This window comes from Lissotriton helveticus, chromosome 8 (assembly GCF_964261635.1).
Source record: "Lissotriton helveticus chromosome 8, aLisHel1.1, whole genome shotgun sequence".
In the NCBI taxonomy this organism is placed as follows: Eukaryota; Metazoa; Chordata; class Amphibia; order Caudata; family Salamandridae; genus Lissotriton; species Lissotriton helveticus.
This window is the reverse complement of record NC_136069.1, coordinates 1,472,903,256-1,472,918,138: the sequence shown is the minus strand read 5'-3', so window position 1 is coordinate 1,472,918,138 and position 14,883 is coordinate 1,472,903,256. Positions and strand designations below refer to the sequence as shown.

General features: G+C 43.4%; 1 protein-coding gene across 2 annotated transcripts in view; it reads left to right on the top strand.

Annotated features, from left to right (window-relative positions):
• FAT3 (FAT atypical cadherin 3) overlaps window positions 1–14,883 on the top strand; it is a 741,111-nt gene that overhangs the window by 194,514 nt on the left and 531,714 nt on the right. For both annotated transcript variants that reach the window (XM_078658413.1, XM_078658412.1), the window contains exon 2: window positions 2,720–3,034. In XM_078658413.1, coding sequence (XP_078514539.1) covers window positions 2,720–3,034 — 315 coding nt within the window. The remainder of the gene's footprint in view (window positions 1–2,719; window positions 3,035–14,883) is intronic.

The window sequence follows — 14,883 nt, the reverse complement described above, 5'->3', positions numbered from 1 at the left end:
TCGCATCATGTTTCACACACACATGTCCTAAGGACATGTGTGTGTGAAACATGAATGTTGAAAAAAAAACATTTTCAGCATTTTAAACACTTTTTCCAAATTTACCGAGTGGTTCAATCACTCGGTAAATTTGATACCCTAATTGCGATTTTGCACTTTTAAAAGTAATGATGCATTGCTTTTAAGAAATCGCACATCTGCGACTTCTTAAAAGCAATCGCAATTTTAGAACTCGCAAAAATGTTACGAATTCTAAAATTGCTTCATGCATCCCAAAAAGCACTTTTGGAATCGCAAACGGCCGATTTTAAGGAATCGCACCGTTTGCGACTCCAAAAATGCTTGATGCATGTGGGCCCAAGTCTGAGTTGGTGGTAAAATGCACATGTGTTTTAACCGCATTTCAGTCGCAAAACATTTTTACATACCAATGCAAATCGGTATTAGGAAAGCACCCCCTAAACACGGCCCATCTCTAAACCGATTCGCAATCCCAAATTGCAGTTCGGTAAAAGGGTACCAAATAGCAATTTGGGCATTGTGCATACAAAAATGCCTTTTTACTTTCGCAAATGGCCCGATTCTGCGAATCCGGCCACTTGCAACAACAAAAAAGCTTTGTACATGTAGCTCATAGTTTGTTATTCATGGCATATAGGCTTATTTAGAGTTTTGCTGGGAAATATCTGTCTACTTTTGTGCAGGTGCATGCCTTCTACTCAGGGGCGGCTCTAGGCTCATGGTGGCCCTGGGCAGGGAGCATAGCTAGGGGGCCCCGTAAGAGGGGGTCCAGGCGGGGTGGAGCGCGGAGGCCAGTAAAGAGGGGGAGGGTCAGGGTGTTTGGAAGTGGAACAGAGCCGGAGGCCGCCAAATCCTTGCCAGGGGCCACCACGCAAATATGTATCCATCCTCAGAGGATTATTATATTAAGGATATATGTTGGCGTGGTGGCCCCTGGGGTTTGGTGGCCCTGTGCAGGTGCACAGCTTGCACATGCCTAAGGCCGGCCCTGCTTCTACTACACTAGCACTGGAAAGGCTTATTGATTTCTCAATCTCAGTCCCGATGGCTTAAGTGTCGCCACCGATGCCTCCTCACATGCATCCGACATGTGAGGAGGCACACTGGTTGCTAAGAACTTCAGTCCTAATTCATCCAATTCTAGTGACAGGCAGTAGTATTTCTGCTCCTGCTTTGAACCCTCACACATTGGACCTGCTGTAGTCCCTCACAAACTGGAGGTACATGTCAATACTCATGTACCCAGAGTCACTGGAGTTATGGGGCAATGGAAGACCACATCATGGTTCAGAATCCAAGTTGGTCAGAGGGATATGGCTATTTATAGCACCAGGAAAACGTTTTAATCTCCACCAGAGTTTTAAATTTACTGTGTGTGATAAAAAGCACCTGTTCTGAGTTTTTGGGAAGTAACATGGTCATTTTGGTGTCCAACACACAAAAATCCACCTCTACATTAAAATCGTATTATTTCCACCTGTTAAATACTGGCAGGTTTGAGCTGCCAAAATTGAATGAAAGGTACGGTGTTTAACATATGTGGTAATTACAAGGCGCGGTAAATATCATCCAATGTGGAATTCCAAACAACTCAGAATCGGGGTCTGTGTACCTGAGCTGACTAAATCAAACAGCAAGATGGGCAAATAATGCAGAATCACGGGGCATATTCTGTGGCAATATTATTCTACTAGTTTGACATTTCAACACTCATTATTACTGTCAGCAAAAGTTTCACCTCATTAACAGCAGTGTTTTTAGTAACTTAGGCCCACATGCATCAACATTGCCATTTGCGATTCCTTATTAGCGAAAAATAAGGATTCGCTAATAAGGAATCGAAAATGGCTATGCATGAAGAAATCGCTAAAAAAATAGCGATTTCTTAAAATTCCTTCATTGCGACTCGCAAATTGCGAATCGCAATTAAGTAATACTGAATGGGAAGACATTCTCAATTTGCGATTCTCAATTAGAGAATCGCAAATTGAGAATGCAATTTCAAGGGTGCCAGGGTGTCAAAAGGACACCCTGTTGCACCCCTGAAATCTGCCTATAAGTACATCTTGCACACGCAAAAATGGAACTTTGAAAAATGCACTTTAGTGCATTTTTCAAAGTTTTTGCAAATTACCATGAAGGTCAACTTCATGGTAATTTGCTCCCCCTATTAGCGAAATCGCTATTTTTTTTTGTTTGATGCATTGCATTTAAGGAATCTCAATTTGAGATTCCTTAAATGCAATCGCAATTTAAGTAATCGCAATTTTAGTAATCGCTAAATTTATGATGCATCCCAAAAGTTCAAATTGCATTCGCAAACGGACGATTTTTGCAATTCGCACTGTTTGTGAATGCAATTTTCAATGATGCATGTGCCCCTTAGCCCGGACTAGGCCTGTCTTTATCTCTAGGTTCAAACGGCTAATTGTGGATTGTTTGTTACTTTAGCATTATACAAATATACACAAAGAAAAACTGTAAGGTTATATGAAAAAAGAATTGATTATTTTCGATAAGACACTATTTACATAACTACATGAATGCAGTACTCCTTTCTCAGGTCTCACAGGAATTAAATATTTGCCTTGAGCATGTTTGATAAAATTGTATTGAGAAGAACTGGTGTTTGGATGTTCTTCACTGTCCATGACCATGATTTTATTAATGTTGTGCTTTGTTTTGTCTTGTCTCACAGGAGTTATATCTACTGCAGATGTTCTGGACAGGGAGACAACAAAAGCATACTGGCTCCGGGTCTATGCAACTGACCGGGGCGTGGTCCCACTGTATTCCACCATTGAGATCTACATCGAAGTGGAAGACGTCAACGACAATGCGCCTCTGACGTCAGAGCCCATTTACTACCCCGCTGTCATGGAAAACTCCCCTAAAGACGTGCCTGTGCTGCAGATCCAGGCCCAGGACCCAGACTCGACTTCCAGCGAAAAACTGTCGTATCGGATCACGAGCGGAAACCCTCAGAATTTCTTCGCTATAAGCTCCAAGACAGGTAGGAACGCGCCATACATTTGAGACCTGTGAGCATGATGCCTGTAGGCTGGTGATGGAAATTTACTTCTGAACTCTACTTCTTGTTATGAATAATGGAAATTGATGTATTGACTGAGAGTTTTTTCACAGGCTCTTTGGGCCAGACCTGTAATGCAATTTTAACAGGATTAAACATTTAGAATGTTGCTGCACGAAAAATATAAAACTATGAATACATTTGATAAATATGCTTTCTGTAGGTGTTTTAATGGTATCCTATATCCCCTAGCGTTTGCAGTCTGTTTTGCTCAGATCATAAGATTTATAAAGCAATATTTTTGAGCATTTGGTGGCATCTCTAAGATAACTTGTTCTGACTGAATTTATTTTATAGGTTTCTGAGAAAATAAGGATGTGATTTTGGGGGGGCAGTGCTTAGTCAAGCATGCAGCTTTCCTGCTGTGTTGTGCGCATGGTGGTGGCAGGTTGCAATACTAATGTATACTGTTAATATAAGGTGAAGTATAAATATATTTGGATCTGATTGAATGCTATGCAATGTTGAATGCTGACTATTCAGAGATTGCTGACTGTATGCAATATCAAAATGTATGATTGCCCTAATTCTATTTTATTTAGATGATTTTTTTTTAAATATAGATGCCGGATATTTAGCCTTACATTTTTTATTAGAAAGGGAGGATTGAATCCATAGGTCATGTTCGCACGGTTAACTCACTGGAAACAAACTGGCCCAGAATGCGATTGCTTGTTTTTCTTTTCATTTGCCAATCCAACTCGGAACGGCAAATTCAAAGAAAAAAGTTCACAACTGGACTTTATTTTGGAAAGCAGGTGTGGGAACAACAGAAGCATGGGTACGTGCAAGCAACACATAGGGGTAAAGCAGGTGGGGTAAAGCATGTGCAAGGGCGCGGAAGCAACACAGTAGGCTCAGGGGGCTGCAGCAACACAGGAGTTTGTAAGCAACACATAGGGAACAGGTGTAAGGAAGAAACCCAAAGGGCGCCGGGGTAGCAAACAGGTGAGAGGAAAAGAAGCATGGAGTGGGGGGAGAAAAGCAAATGGGTGAGAGAGAGTTCATTTGGAGCTTGGAGGGGGCGGACGTACCCAGGCGGAAAAGCAATGTAGACAGGGGAGCACACAAGGCCAAGCACATCACAGAGGGTACTGAAGGAGAACCAGCGGGGCGAGAGAGAGTAGCACAGAGAGTTGAGAGAAGCGCACTAGGGAAACAGCTGGAAAACTAATGCACTCACATAGAGTGCCTAAACAACAACAAAAAGGTAGCGCCTGAAAAAACAATCAATGTAAGGTCCCTGTAATGCATCCATGCTCCAGGGGAGGGACAAACTGAAGAAGAGGAAGGGAAGCTGACACATGCTAAGAAATAAAACGCAAACACATGAGAGTGACAATAAAGCCAACCAATGGTTAAGTAATGGGCGGGCTCTAAGCCGACTCTAAGTTAACAATACCTCTTGTAACAGAGAGCTCATGTTCTGTCTTGTAGCTGAGAACTAACAATAAAGACAACAAAGCATCCCATTTTACAGTAGCTGGCAGCTGTGTTTTAGGGCTCATTTGAAGAGATTTTAACTGTGTAGAAAATAGCCTTTTCTTACTCTTGAGATTTAATTGCTGAATTAAGTTCATGCATTTGAGCTAGTTAACATAAATAGGCAGTATTTGGCAACCTGAGTTATATGGCTCAAGGGCTTCACCCCGGGCCATGTGCTTTATTTTCCTTCTCTGTCAGTTTCCTTAAGAAACATTATATTTGCCAGTTTATTGCATCAGGAGATCTGCTGTTCAGATGTGTGTTTTTGTCTGAGCCATCTTACTCAAATGGTCCTTAGAAAGTACACTATTTCAGGAGTGTGGTCATGACACACAGTAGACACATTTTCATGGAAATTCTGGATCCCTCTCTATAACAATGGCAGGGGTCTTGTGACCATGCATCCACATGTTGTCCCAAGTATAAACTCTAGAAAGGGCCAATCTTATGGAATATTACCTTTAGAGTGGCTCTAGTTATCATGGGAACTCAAAGAGAAGTGAAAAGACAGTTGCCAAACTTGGCACCTCATCGTTGTTGTCAAAAGAGATGATCTGTGAGATGAAGTGTGCAACTCAATCGATAGTCATGATTGCTTGAATGCTCTAGGAGATTCCTGGACTTACTCAGTTTTGTGAAATAGTGTCCTTCATTCTAGAGGGAATTGGGCACACTTTGGAGAACATTGCATATGTGGGCATATCAGTACCACTGATACCTTGTACTGTGTGAGCTTGGTCACACAATTGATTTATATTTTAATGAGTGATGCTGGAGATGCAATTCCGGGAAGGCATACTTTAATGTAAGTTGATTATATGTAATATTTGTCTCAAAATAAATAATTTTAAAAATGCATCTTCTGTGGGCATATTGAACCTGTGTGAATGGGATTCATCACCTTTATTTTTGGGAAGGACACTCAACAAATGTGGATTGATATGCGTTTATTGAGGAGCTGAGAAATATACGTGCAACGCATGGCAGGTTCAGCCTTCCTCTGAGTACCACCAGTTCAGGAATCAATTGCCATCAAAGTGTAACCTTAGATAGTAAACATAACAAAATTCCACATGTATATCTCTTATTGAAATGATGTGGTGACTGAGGAATAGATGCAAAAATGGTACATCTTACCAAATCCGCCATTATCTCTTGTATTGTAAAAGTGGTTGTTGTTCTGTGGAGGGGAATCCCATGATACAGGTGTTGTGTTTTCATCTGTGTCTTGTTACCTCCACCTGCAGAGAGGCAACAGCCTCTAAGTTTGGGAGCTCCGGACGTGTCACCTAGTCGACCCCAGCCGAATGGCCGTGCTCTTAGCTCGGGAGCTCCGGCGGTCTCATCCAGTCGACCCCAGCTGAGTGGTCATGCTTTTAGTCTGGGAGCTCCGGACGTCTCAGCCAGTCAACCCCGGCGGAGCGGGCCTGTCTCTGGCTTGGGAGCTCCGGACACTTCGTCCAGTCGACCCCAGCCGAGTGGACATGCCCTCAGTTTGGGAGCTCCGGACGCTGTGCCCAGTCGACCCCAGCTGAGCCATTTCCCTACCCCCTCCTTTGAGGAGTTTTGTAGTGTGGCACAAATGGTATCATCTGGTTCCCCTCTTGATCCACTGCCACCAAAATTTTGGAAAGTGTTTCAGGACGAACTCTTCCAGCCTTTGTATTCCATCTGCCTCCAGTCGTTTGACACCGCAACGGTTCCGGAGTGCTGGAAACTGGCAGCGGTGTCTCCTCTCCTTAAGAAATCCACCATGGACCCCGCCTGCTTGTCTAATTACAGACCGATCTCCTTGCTCCCCTTCCCCATTAAGATCATGGAGAAGTTAGTGACCCGTTCTCTGTCTGGCTTCCTGGAAGAAAACATCTGGTTCGATGAGGCACAGTTTGGTTTTCGCCCAGCACACGGGACGGAATCTGCGCTGGTGAACGTGCTTGACAACTTACGTTCGCGGGTCGACAGTGGGCGGACAGCCTTTTTGGTGCTGCTCGACATGTCGGCCGCGTTTGACACGGTCTGCCATCGTACCCTCATCAGGAGGCTGGAGGAGTGCGGGGTCACGGCATGTGCAAGGGACTGGTTGGTCTCTTATTTGAACAATCGGCAGCAGGTGGTGGTGTTGCCTCCTTTCAGCTCGGAGGTACGGAGAGTAGGGCAGGGGGTACCTCAGGGCTTGGCCATCAGCCCTATACTCTTTAACCTTTACCTCCGCCCTTTGGTCCAACTAATTAAATCATTTGGCATCTCCGCATTTAATTATGCTGATGACACCCAGTTGGTCTTTTCGCTGGAAGGGAAGGACGCGGTACCGCTGGAGGCTTTCCACCGATGCATGTCTGCCACAGCGGATTGGCTCCGGTCCAACTCCTTGCAGTTTAATAGTACAAAGACCGAGGTGTTGTATTGTTCTACGGACCGGATTTCTCGTGAACTCCCGGAGAACTTCTGGCCCCCGACCTTCCCCGAGATTGTGTCAGCTGCTGAGTCGGCACGCAACCTGGGGGTGATTTTCGGCCCCAACTTGCAGCTGGATATGTACGTGAACAAGACCACATCCTCGTGCATGATGCTGCTACGTATGCTGCGTAAAGTTCTGCCCCTTCTCCCCGAGCAGGCCAGGCCTGAAGTAGTGCGCGGCACCATCTTGAGTCGTCTTGACTATTGTAATGCGCTACTTCTGGAGGCTCCAAAAACACTGCTGGGGAAGTTGCAACGGGTGCAGAACTTGGCCGCCAAGCTGGCTCTTTCCCGCCCTAATCATAGCTCTTCAGCAGCAGCCCTACGAGATCTACACTGGCTGCCTGTGCACCTACGCGTCTGTTACAAGGCTGCATGTTTAGTGTTTAGGGCGGTGCATGGACAAGGCCCAGTTCCATTGCAGAATATGTTTGTTTGGTACTCTCCTCCGCGGTCCTTACGCTCTTCTTCGGCTCATCTGCTTGTGGAACCGAGATTCCAGAGAGTGAGGATGGGTGGCCGTTCGTTCAGTGTCGCAGCGGCCAAGCTCTGGAACTCCCTGCCACTGTCCCTAAGAAGCCAAAGGGACTTCTTCCCGTTTAGAAAAGCCCTGAAAACCCATCTTCTCCCCAGGGTTTTCTGAGCAGCGTATGTGGTGTTAACGTTGATTTCAAGCGCCAGGATGCCCTTGGGGTGACAGGACCGCGCTATACAAGTATACATACAATACAATACAATACAATGAGGTTCAGTAGAGGAACTTGTTGAAGCCTCACTAGCTTTGAGGTATTTTAGAAGTCTGGCCGCAAAGAAATAGAAGACGAAAGAAGGCAGCAGAGAAGGTGCAGAGCCTACTGATGAAACAGTTGAATGCTATTTTGATAGAGGATCCTATCCTTGATTTTACCACAAGAGCCTTATATTGCAGATCCATTGGAGTGATCTATTTGTCCCTACAATAACACGTATCTACGTTCCTGTTGAAAATCATTCTACAAAGCCAGATGAAAGTGCACAGAAGATTGAGTGCTATTACTGCCCATGAATTCAGAGAAAGCACAAAATACCTATTGAGACCAGGCGCGGCCCGTGCAGGTAAGAGCGGTGGTGGGAAGCATGGTGGGGATGGGGATTTGACATACAACAACCAAGGAAAGTAAAAAAAAAAAAAAAAAAACCCATGGTTTTTGTTTTTTTAAAATGTAAGTTGTATGTTGAATTCCCCCTCAACCCACCACCCTGCCCCACTTCTCTTACCTGCACTTGCCGTGCCTGTTTGAGACCTTGGGCAAAGCAAAGTGCTTGGTGAGTCATGGGTCACATATCATGCCAGGAACTCACCAGAGGCTTACAGATTGAGGTTATTTTAGTATATTTTAAGAATCCCACTACCAGATACTCTGGGATGCATTAATCCTACCCACGTCTATACAGGCCTTGTATAGCTCAAATAAGTGTGCCTTTTTTTGTCCTTCCTGTCTAAGCGCAGTCTGGAAACAGTTGTTTTCTTCCTAGAGCCCTTCTGAGCTATGCACTGGGTGAAGCACCCCAGGAATTCCAAAGCAGGAGCAGATGTATCTTTTCTATTTGTGTATTGACTTAAAATATCAGCAATCTATACAGTTCTCTTTTCTGTTGTTTATCCCTTTTAGACCAGTGCTTAATTTGTAAAAGAAAGAGTGCCGGTGATAAAACTTTGTTCAGAATCCTGCAGCCAGTGCAATTAAACATCAGTGCATCAAATACCAATGCTGGTAGTTTAAATCCACCTCATTTCTCTTTAATCCTCTAGCAAATACTCCCTACACCTTTATCTCACTCTGGCATGTTCCTACATTCTCTCTTTGTGACGGTTTTTCATCTTTCTAATTTGTGTGTTTTCCCTCTCTTACTCACAGTAAATACATGATGCAAAAAAATAAATGCTTGTCCCCAAAAATAAGTATTCGTGGCCCCCAACAGCAATCACCTGCTCATATGAAGCTCTGTTTTTAGATGTATGTCTTGAAACAGAGCTACACTTTTCTCTTTGATTTTTGACATTTAAATGGACATGGCTTGCTGTTTCATTTTGATGCCTGGTAACGCCGTAGTACTCAACTGAAACCCAGTCTGTCACTGTTTTGGATAATTATGTTCTATATTAAAATACTGGCATATGCTTATACATTGTCATAAGACACCTATCAATTGTGGTATTCAGTTCTGTCCTCAAAGTGGAACTTGTGCTAAGTTTGGAGAGATTGTTTACACTCCTTTCCAAAAATACTTGCTTTGCCTTCTGGCAGTTGTGATGGTGCACCACCAGCCTTTCACGCCATCCCTATCGTGCCTATTTATACTGCACTACACATGGAACCTTTTAAGGCACGGCAGCCTGGGCACTCCTATTTCAACCACCATAAACTTAGCTAGAAATGTCTGAAAACATATCTAAGGCACTGATTTCTTAACATTATGAGTCTCTGTATTGTGTACATACCAGTGCTAAGGAAATTTAAATGTTTTCTAGTCTTGTGTCTCCTGCAGGTGTAGACCTTGCTAGAGGTCATTATCACTCTTCTTCATAGAGAGCACTCTTCTTGTTTACAGGCGGATGTATGACATTACAACGCATACTTTTATAACGCATACCTTTACAACACATTTTTTTTAACGCAACATCCATTACAATGCATTCCATTACAACCCATGCCATTACAAAGAATTTTTAAAAACTAACTTTACAACGCATTCCATTACAACACATACTACCTTTACAACGCATACCATTACAACGCATAACATTGCATTGCATGTATGGTAAGTATTGGATAGTGTAGGGGTAAAAATGACTATTCTAACTCCAGGGGAGTGCAACAGTAGGGTAAGTGTAGGATAGTGTAGGGGTAAAAATTACTATTCTAACTCCAGGGGGTGCAACAGTAGGATAAGTGTTGGATAGTGTAGGGGTAACAATTACTATTCTAACTCCAGGGGGTGCAACAGTAGGGTAAGTGTTGGATAGTGTAAGGGTACTATGAGTTGTAATGTTATGCGTTGTAATGGTATGCGTTGTAATGACAGGCGTTGTAGTGGTATGCGTTGTAATGGTTGCGTTGTAATGGCATGCGATGTAATGGATGTTGCGTTGTAAAACTTTCGTTGTAATGGTAGTGCGTTGTAAAAGTTGCATTGTAAAGGTTGTTTCCCTTTCAGGCTACTCAGAAATGCACATTTATTTGGAGACCTGAATGACAATGATAACTGTTGCTGTTGTTCACAGCCAAACTGGGTGCTCTATAGCCATTATCTATTCTGTTACCACATTGTTAGAAATTGGGGGCCTCATTTCTGAGGATTTGACGCAGGGCATTGTCACAAGGAATCATGCTGCGATGCCCTGCATCAAAAGAACAGGGGAATAATGCTCCGTATCTACAAGATACGATAATACCAATGGGGTAACCCAGTCACATGCAAAACCTGGGGATGGGTACGTTATACGAGCAGTGGTTGTGCCACGAAAGGAACTTAAAACATTTCTTACTTTGTCCTCACAGATGGTAGGACTCCAATCATTGATACAGTAAATCACAACACTGATTTCCCAAAAACAAACAAATTTAACTAAATGAATGGTGTCAATTGTTATATTGAAAAATCATATTTTTAAGAGTTAGTGATCCAAAACAGGTCAAATACACTTCCAAAAGTAGTTTTTACACAATGGCGGAAAACAGGGGAAGTGAATACAGTGGTTTTTTACATACATCACAATAAAAAATATACGTAATAAATAATACATGTCCTTTTCCCCCGTGCTGAGGCAAAATGTGCTGCCATGCGCCAACGCAGGCCCCCTTGCGCCATGGTGCAAGCAAGGGTGTCTGCGTTGTAGAAGTGATTGCTTTTGTACCGGAAGGGACACCTTCCGGCACAAAAACAATCATGAGAGGTGTTTTCCTCTTTGTATGGGTGCTGCAGAATATTTACAAGGCCATGAAAAGCCACGCCACGTCGATTTATTTGCGTGACCTTGTAAATATTCTGTGGCACATTGTGAGGATAAAAAAGTGACAATCTAGTATTGCAAACGTGCTGTTAGAAGCCTCAAAAGTGAGGCCCTGGGTCTCTAGTTGACAGAGGTGTGCACCCTGTCCAAGGAGGGACCAGAATCCTAGTCAGGGTAGGTCATATACACACCCTAAATTAACCTGTGCCCCCCACCCACCTGGTAGCTTGGCACTGAGCAGCCAGGCTTAACTTAAGTGGCAATGTATAAAGTATTTCTTAAATTACAGTAACATAGTGAAGACAACAGAAAAGGACCCCACCCAGTTTAGAACAATAGAGAATAGTTATCTGAGTAAAACAAGACCAGAATGGCAAAAATTCAATTAGTAGAACTTGAGATATGAATTTTTAAAGAATGCATCCAAATCAGCGCTTAGAAGTCAATAGCGCTAAAGGTCATGTGAGACCGGGGTAAATCCAAACTTCAGGCCGATCGCAATGGAGGGCAGGCCTGGTATAGGATCCATGCAGGGCCGAGGTCGAGGACTCCTTGCATCAGTTCCGATTCACACAGTCGTGTCGATGTGTTGAAGTTGAACCTCGCAGCCGGTGTCAAATGGTCGGGGCTGCATCAGAGTCGAGCCTCGTAGCACCGTCTTCGGAGCTGTGCTCCATCATCAAAACTCATGGTCGAGACCTGTGTCGTCATTGAATTGGCAATGTGTTAGCATCGGAGGACACTGCGTTCGGTCTGATTGGTACAATGGTGTCACTGCATCGATTTTTGCAGAAAACAGCTACAGAACCCACTCCTGAAGCCCAGGACTGGAGGTGGCACCTCAGGCAAGGGTAAGACCCACAGATGCGAGAGTCCAGCAGCACCAGCAGAGTTGCAAGACGTCTTTTGTGACCCTGAGACTTCAGAGAACAATCCCTTGGAGAAACTTGAGTTCAAGGATGTAGACATCAGGGCCAGACCTTCTCACTCACAGGAAAGGAGCAGCAGGAAGCAGGCCAAAACAGCAGAGCAGGTAGCAAAGTCAACATGTGTACGTGTAAGAGTGTCTCTATGTGTGAGTGAAATGGATTGAGTGTCAGTCAGTGGCATGTAGTGAGTGCAAATTAATGATATTGAATGTCTGTAAGTGAATATGAGTGAGTCCGGGCGATTGAGAATCGCTGAGTGAAATTAAGGGTGACCGCAGGTGAGTGGGAGTGGGCCAGAGAGAATAAATTAGTGTGAGGGAGCATTAGATAATGTATGAGAGAATGAGTGAGAGTGAGTAACTGTAACTGAGTGCAAATGTGAGTGAGAATGTAAATCAGGGTGAGTGAGAATAATTGTTAATCTGTGAAAGTTAAAGTGAGGATCAATTGTTAAGTGAGAGCAGGAGTGTATGTGAGTTAATGAGTGTGAATTAATGAGTGAAAATCCATGCCAGTGAGAATAAGTGAGAATGAGGGAATGAGGATAAGAAAGCAATTGAGTTTGAGTGAAAAATTATGAGTGGGTCAGGGTAAGAATTAATGAGAGGTAAAATGAGTGCCTGAGAGTGAGGCATAGAATAACATCCTACAATGACAAATTGTTGGCCCTGACATAGTAAATGTAAATTTTGCAATAAGGTCACCCTTGGAATATAAATGATTATAAATGCAAAATTTCGTAACTGGTATTGTATATGTAATTTTTGGCATAAGGGTGCACCCAGGGCATATCGGGTAACTATGACAAAATACTGGCACTGGCACAATGGAGGTACATTTGGAAAGAAAGGGGCACAATAGAACATTTTTGTAATGCTGATGAGGTCAATCAACTCCTGGGGAGTATCATGCTTCATTGGCTTAGCACACCATGAAAGGTCTTGAATATGTAGAGAGTGCTCTTTCAGAGCCGTTGGGATTTTAACAAATGTTTGTGAAAAAAGTGCATTGAAATGTGCTATTGATTATTTTATTTTTCATTTTCTCACTTGCTTCAACCATTTGCTACAATTTAAAGCAAGTAATGCAGTATGTCCCCCACATTCAAAGTTCACGTCAGCACGCTAATCTAATTACATCTAAAATAGACATTTGTGTTTTGTTGTTACATTGCTCATTCAGTAATTATGAAACTTCAGAAATGTCAACTATTGTGATATTGAGAGAGCGCAAACTGACCTAAATGTATGAGTGCATCACACTTACCTGTAGTAAGCACAAATCATGAGGAGAAATGCCATGAGTGCTAGTAGTATCTGCAATTATATTCTGAATGTATAGCTAATGTAGAGATTTAAGTAGAAGTGGAACTAATACAGAAATGTGTGACACTATATGATTTTATTAGATGTGATTATTCCTGAATCCATGTCGTGTAGCTGTTAAAATGTAAGATGGCATGTGGTTAAACGCAGAATGTGGTAGGCCTCAGGGCCAGAGCTAGAAGGGAAGGGGAAGGTGTTTCTTTTCACGACATAGATTGAACTAATGTTTTGGTCATTGCATTAATGGGCCATGATTTATAGATGTGTTTACTGAATAATAGAATAAGAGTATTAACATGCTTTAATTAATGAAGAAGTTGAATGTTATAATCATTATGAGAAATGCTGTAGGCCTGAAATGTTTTAACATTGATTTACACGTACATGTCTGGGCCGAGAAATGTTGCAAACCTTTTTGGAAGTCTATGAGAGTTGGGTTCTTGGCTGCAGATGTCTGTCTGCAAGAGAAAGGGGGAATCCGATTATAAATAATATGAATAGAGGTCTGTTCAGTAGACGGCCCAGACATGGAGGAGGGTTCTGGAATGTTTAAGGGGTATCAGCGGGCCGGAGAAGAGTCTGAGAAGCAAGGTCAACTCCAACGTATGAGGCCCAATACAAAGCAGCATGGAAAAAGCCAGAAGCTACACCACGTGAGGGGCGTCTCACGAGGGGCGTCTCAAATGTTGTTGACTGTTTTGTATTAGGGACAGCACCCCTGGGTGGAGTTAGAGCAGATACCTGAGGACCCTTTAGAGAGCGGATGGGTAGGCAGAGAGGGGTTATGACTGGAGAACTATAGGTTTTCACCAAGAGACTTAGAGTGAGTGACTTCCCTTGGGGGTCATTCACTGCTGACACCTTTGTTAGGTTGGGATTTGGTTAAGTAGGGATACCATCTAGAGCAGGGTAGGGACAGCCTAACCTGTGTGTTTTCCTCCAACTTAAATGAAGGAGAGATATGCGTCAATGCTGATAGCTTTATTATTCTTAGAACTTGTGTTAGTAATTTCCGTTGCTCGTCTGAGGGCTTTCAGAGAGCACATGTATGTAGTTGGACCTGTGTATCTCGTGAATCTCATTCTGAGATGTCTGTATTTGCAGCTTATCCTATCCTTACAATAAACTTTTGAAAGCTAGAAGTTGTTTGTGATCTTTTGGAGCGGGGTCCTTTATTGGGTGAACTAACTTGGGGAGAGAGGCACTTTCTTCCTTCAATGACAGGCAACAAAGGTTCAGTCGACCAGATCGGGGTTTAGATCAATAGTGATAAGGTATCGATCAAAATCTCGCCCTTCCAGTTGGTAGCTATAGAGGATGGTTGCCTTCTTGAGGACGGTGACCTAGGCCAGGTTAGCTTACCCCAAGGCCCCTAGAAATCGATGATCGGAAGAACCGCCCGCTGAAGAAGATCCGGATGACGTGAGACAGAAAAAGCAGCAGTATCGGTCGAGAGTGAGTATAAAGGGTCATGCGTGTTAGATTGCGGTGTTTTTGTATTGTATCTATGTTGTAATGTCTGGCGGAGTTGAATGTCTGTAGAGTGACTGTGGAACAGGTTGTGAGCGCGCGCAACCGGTG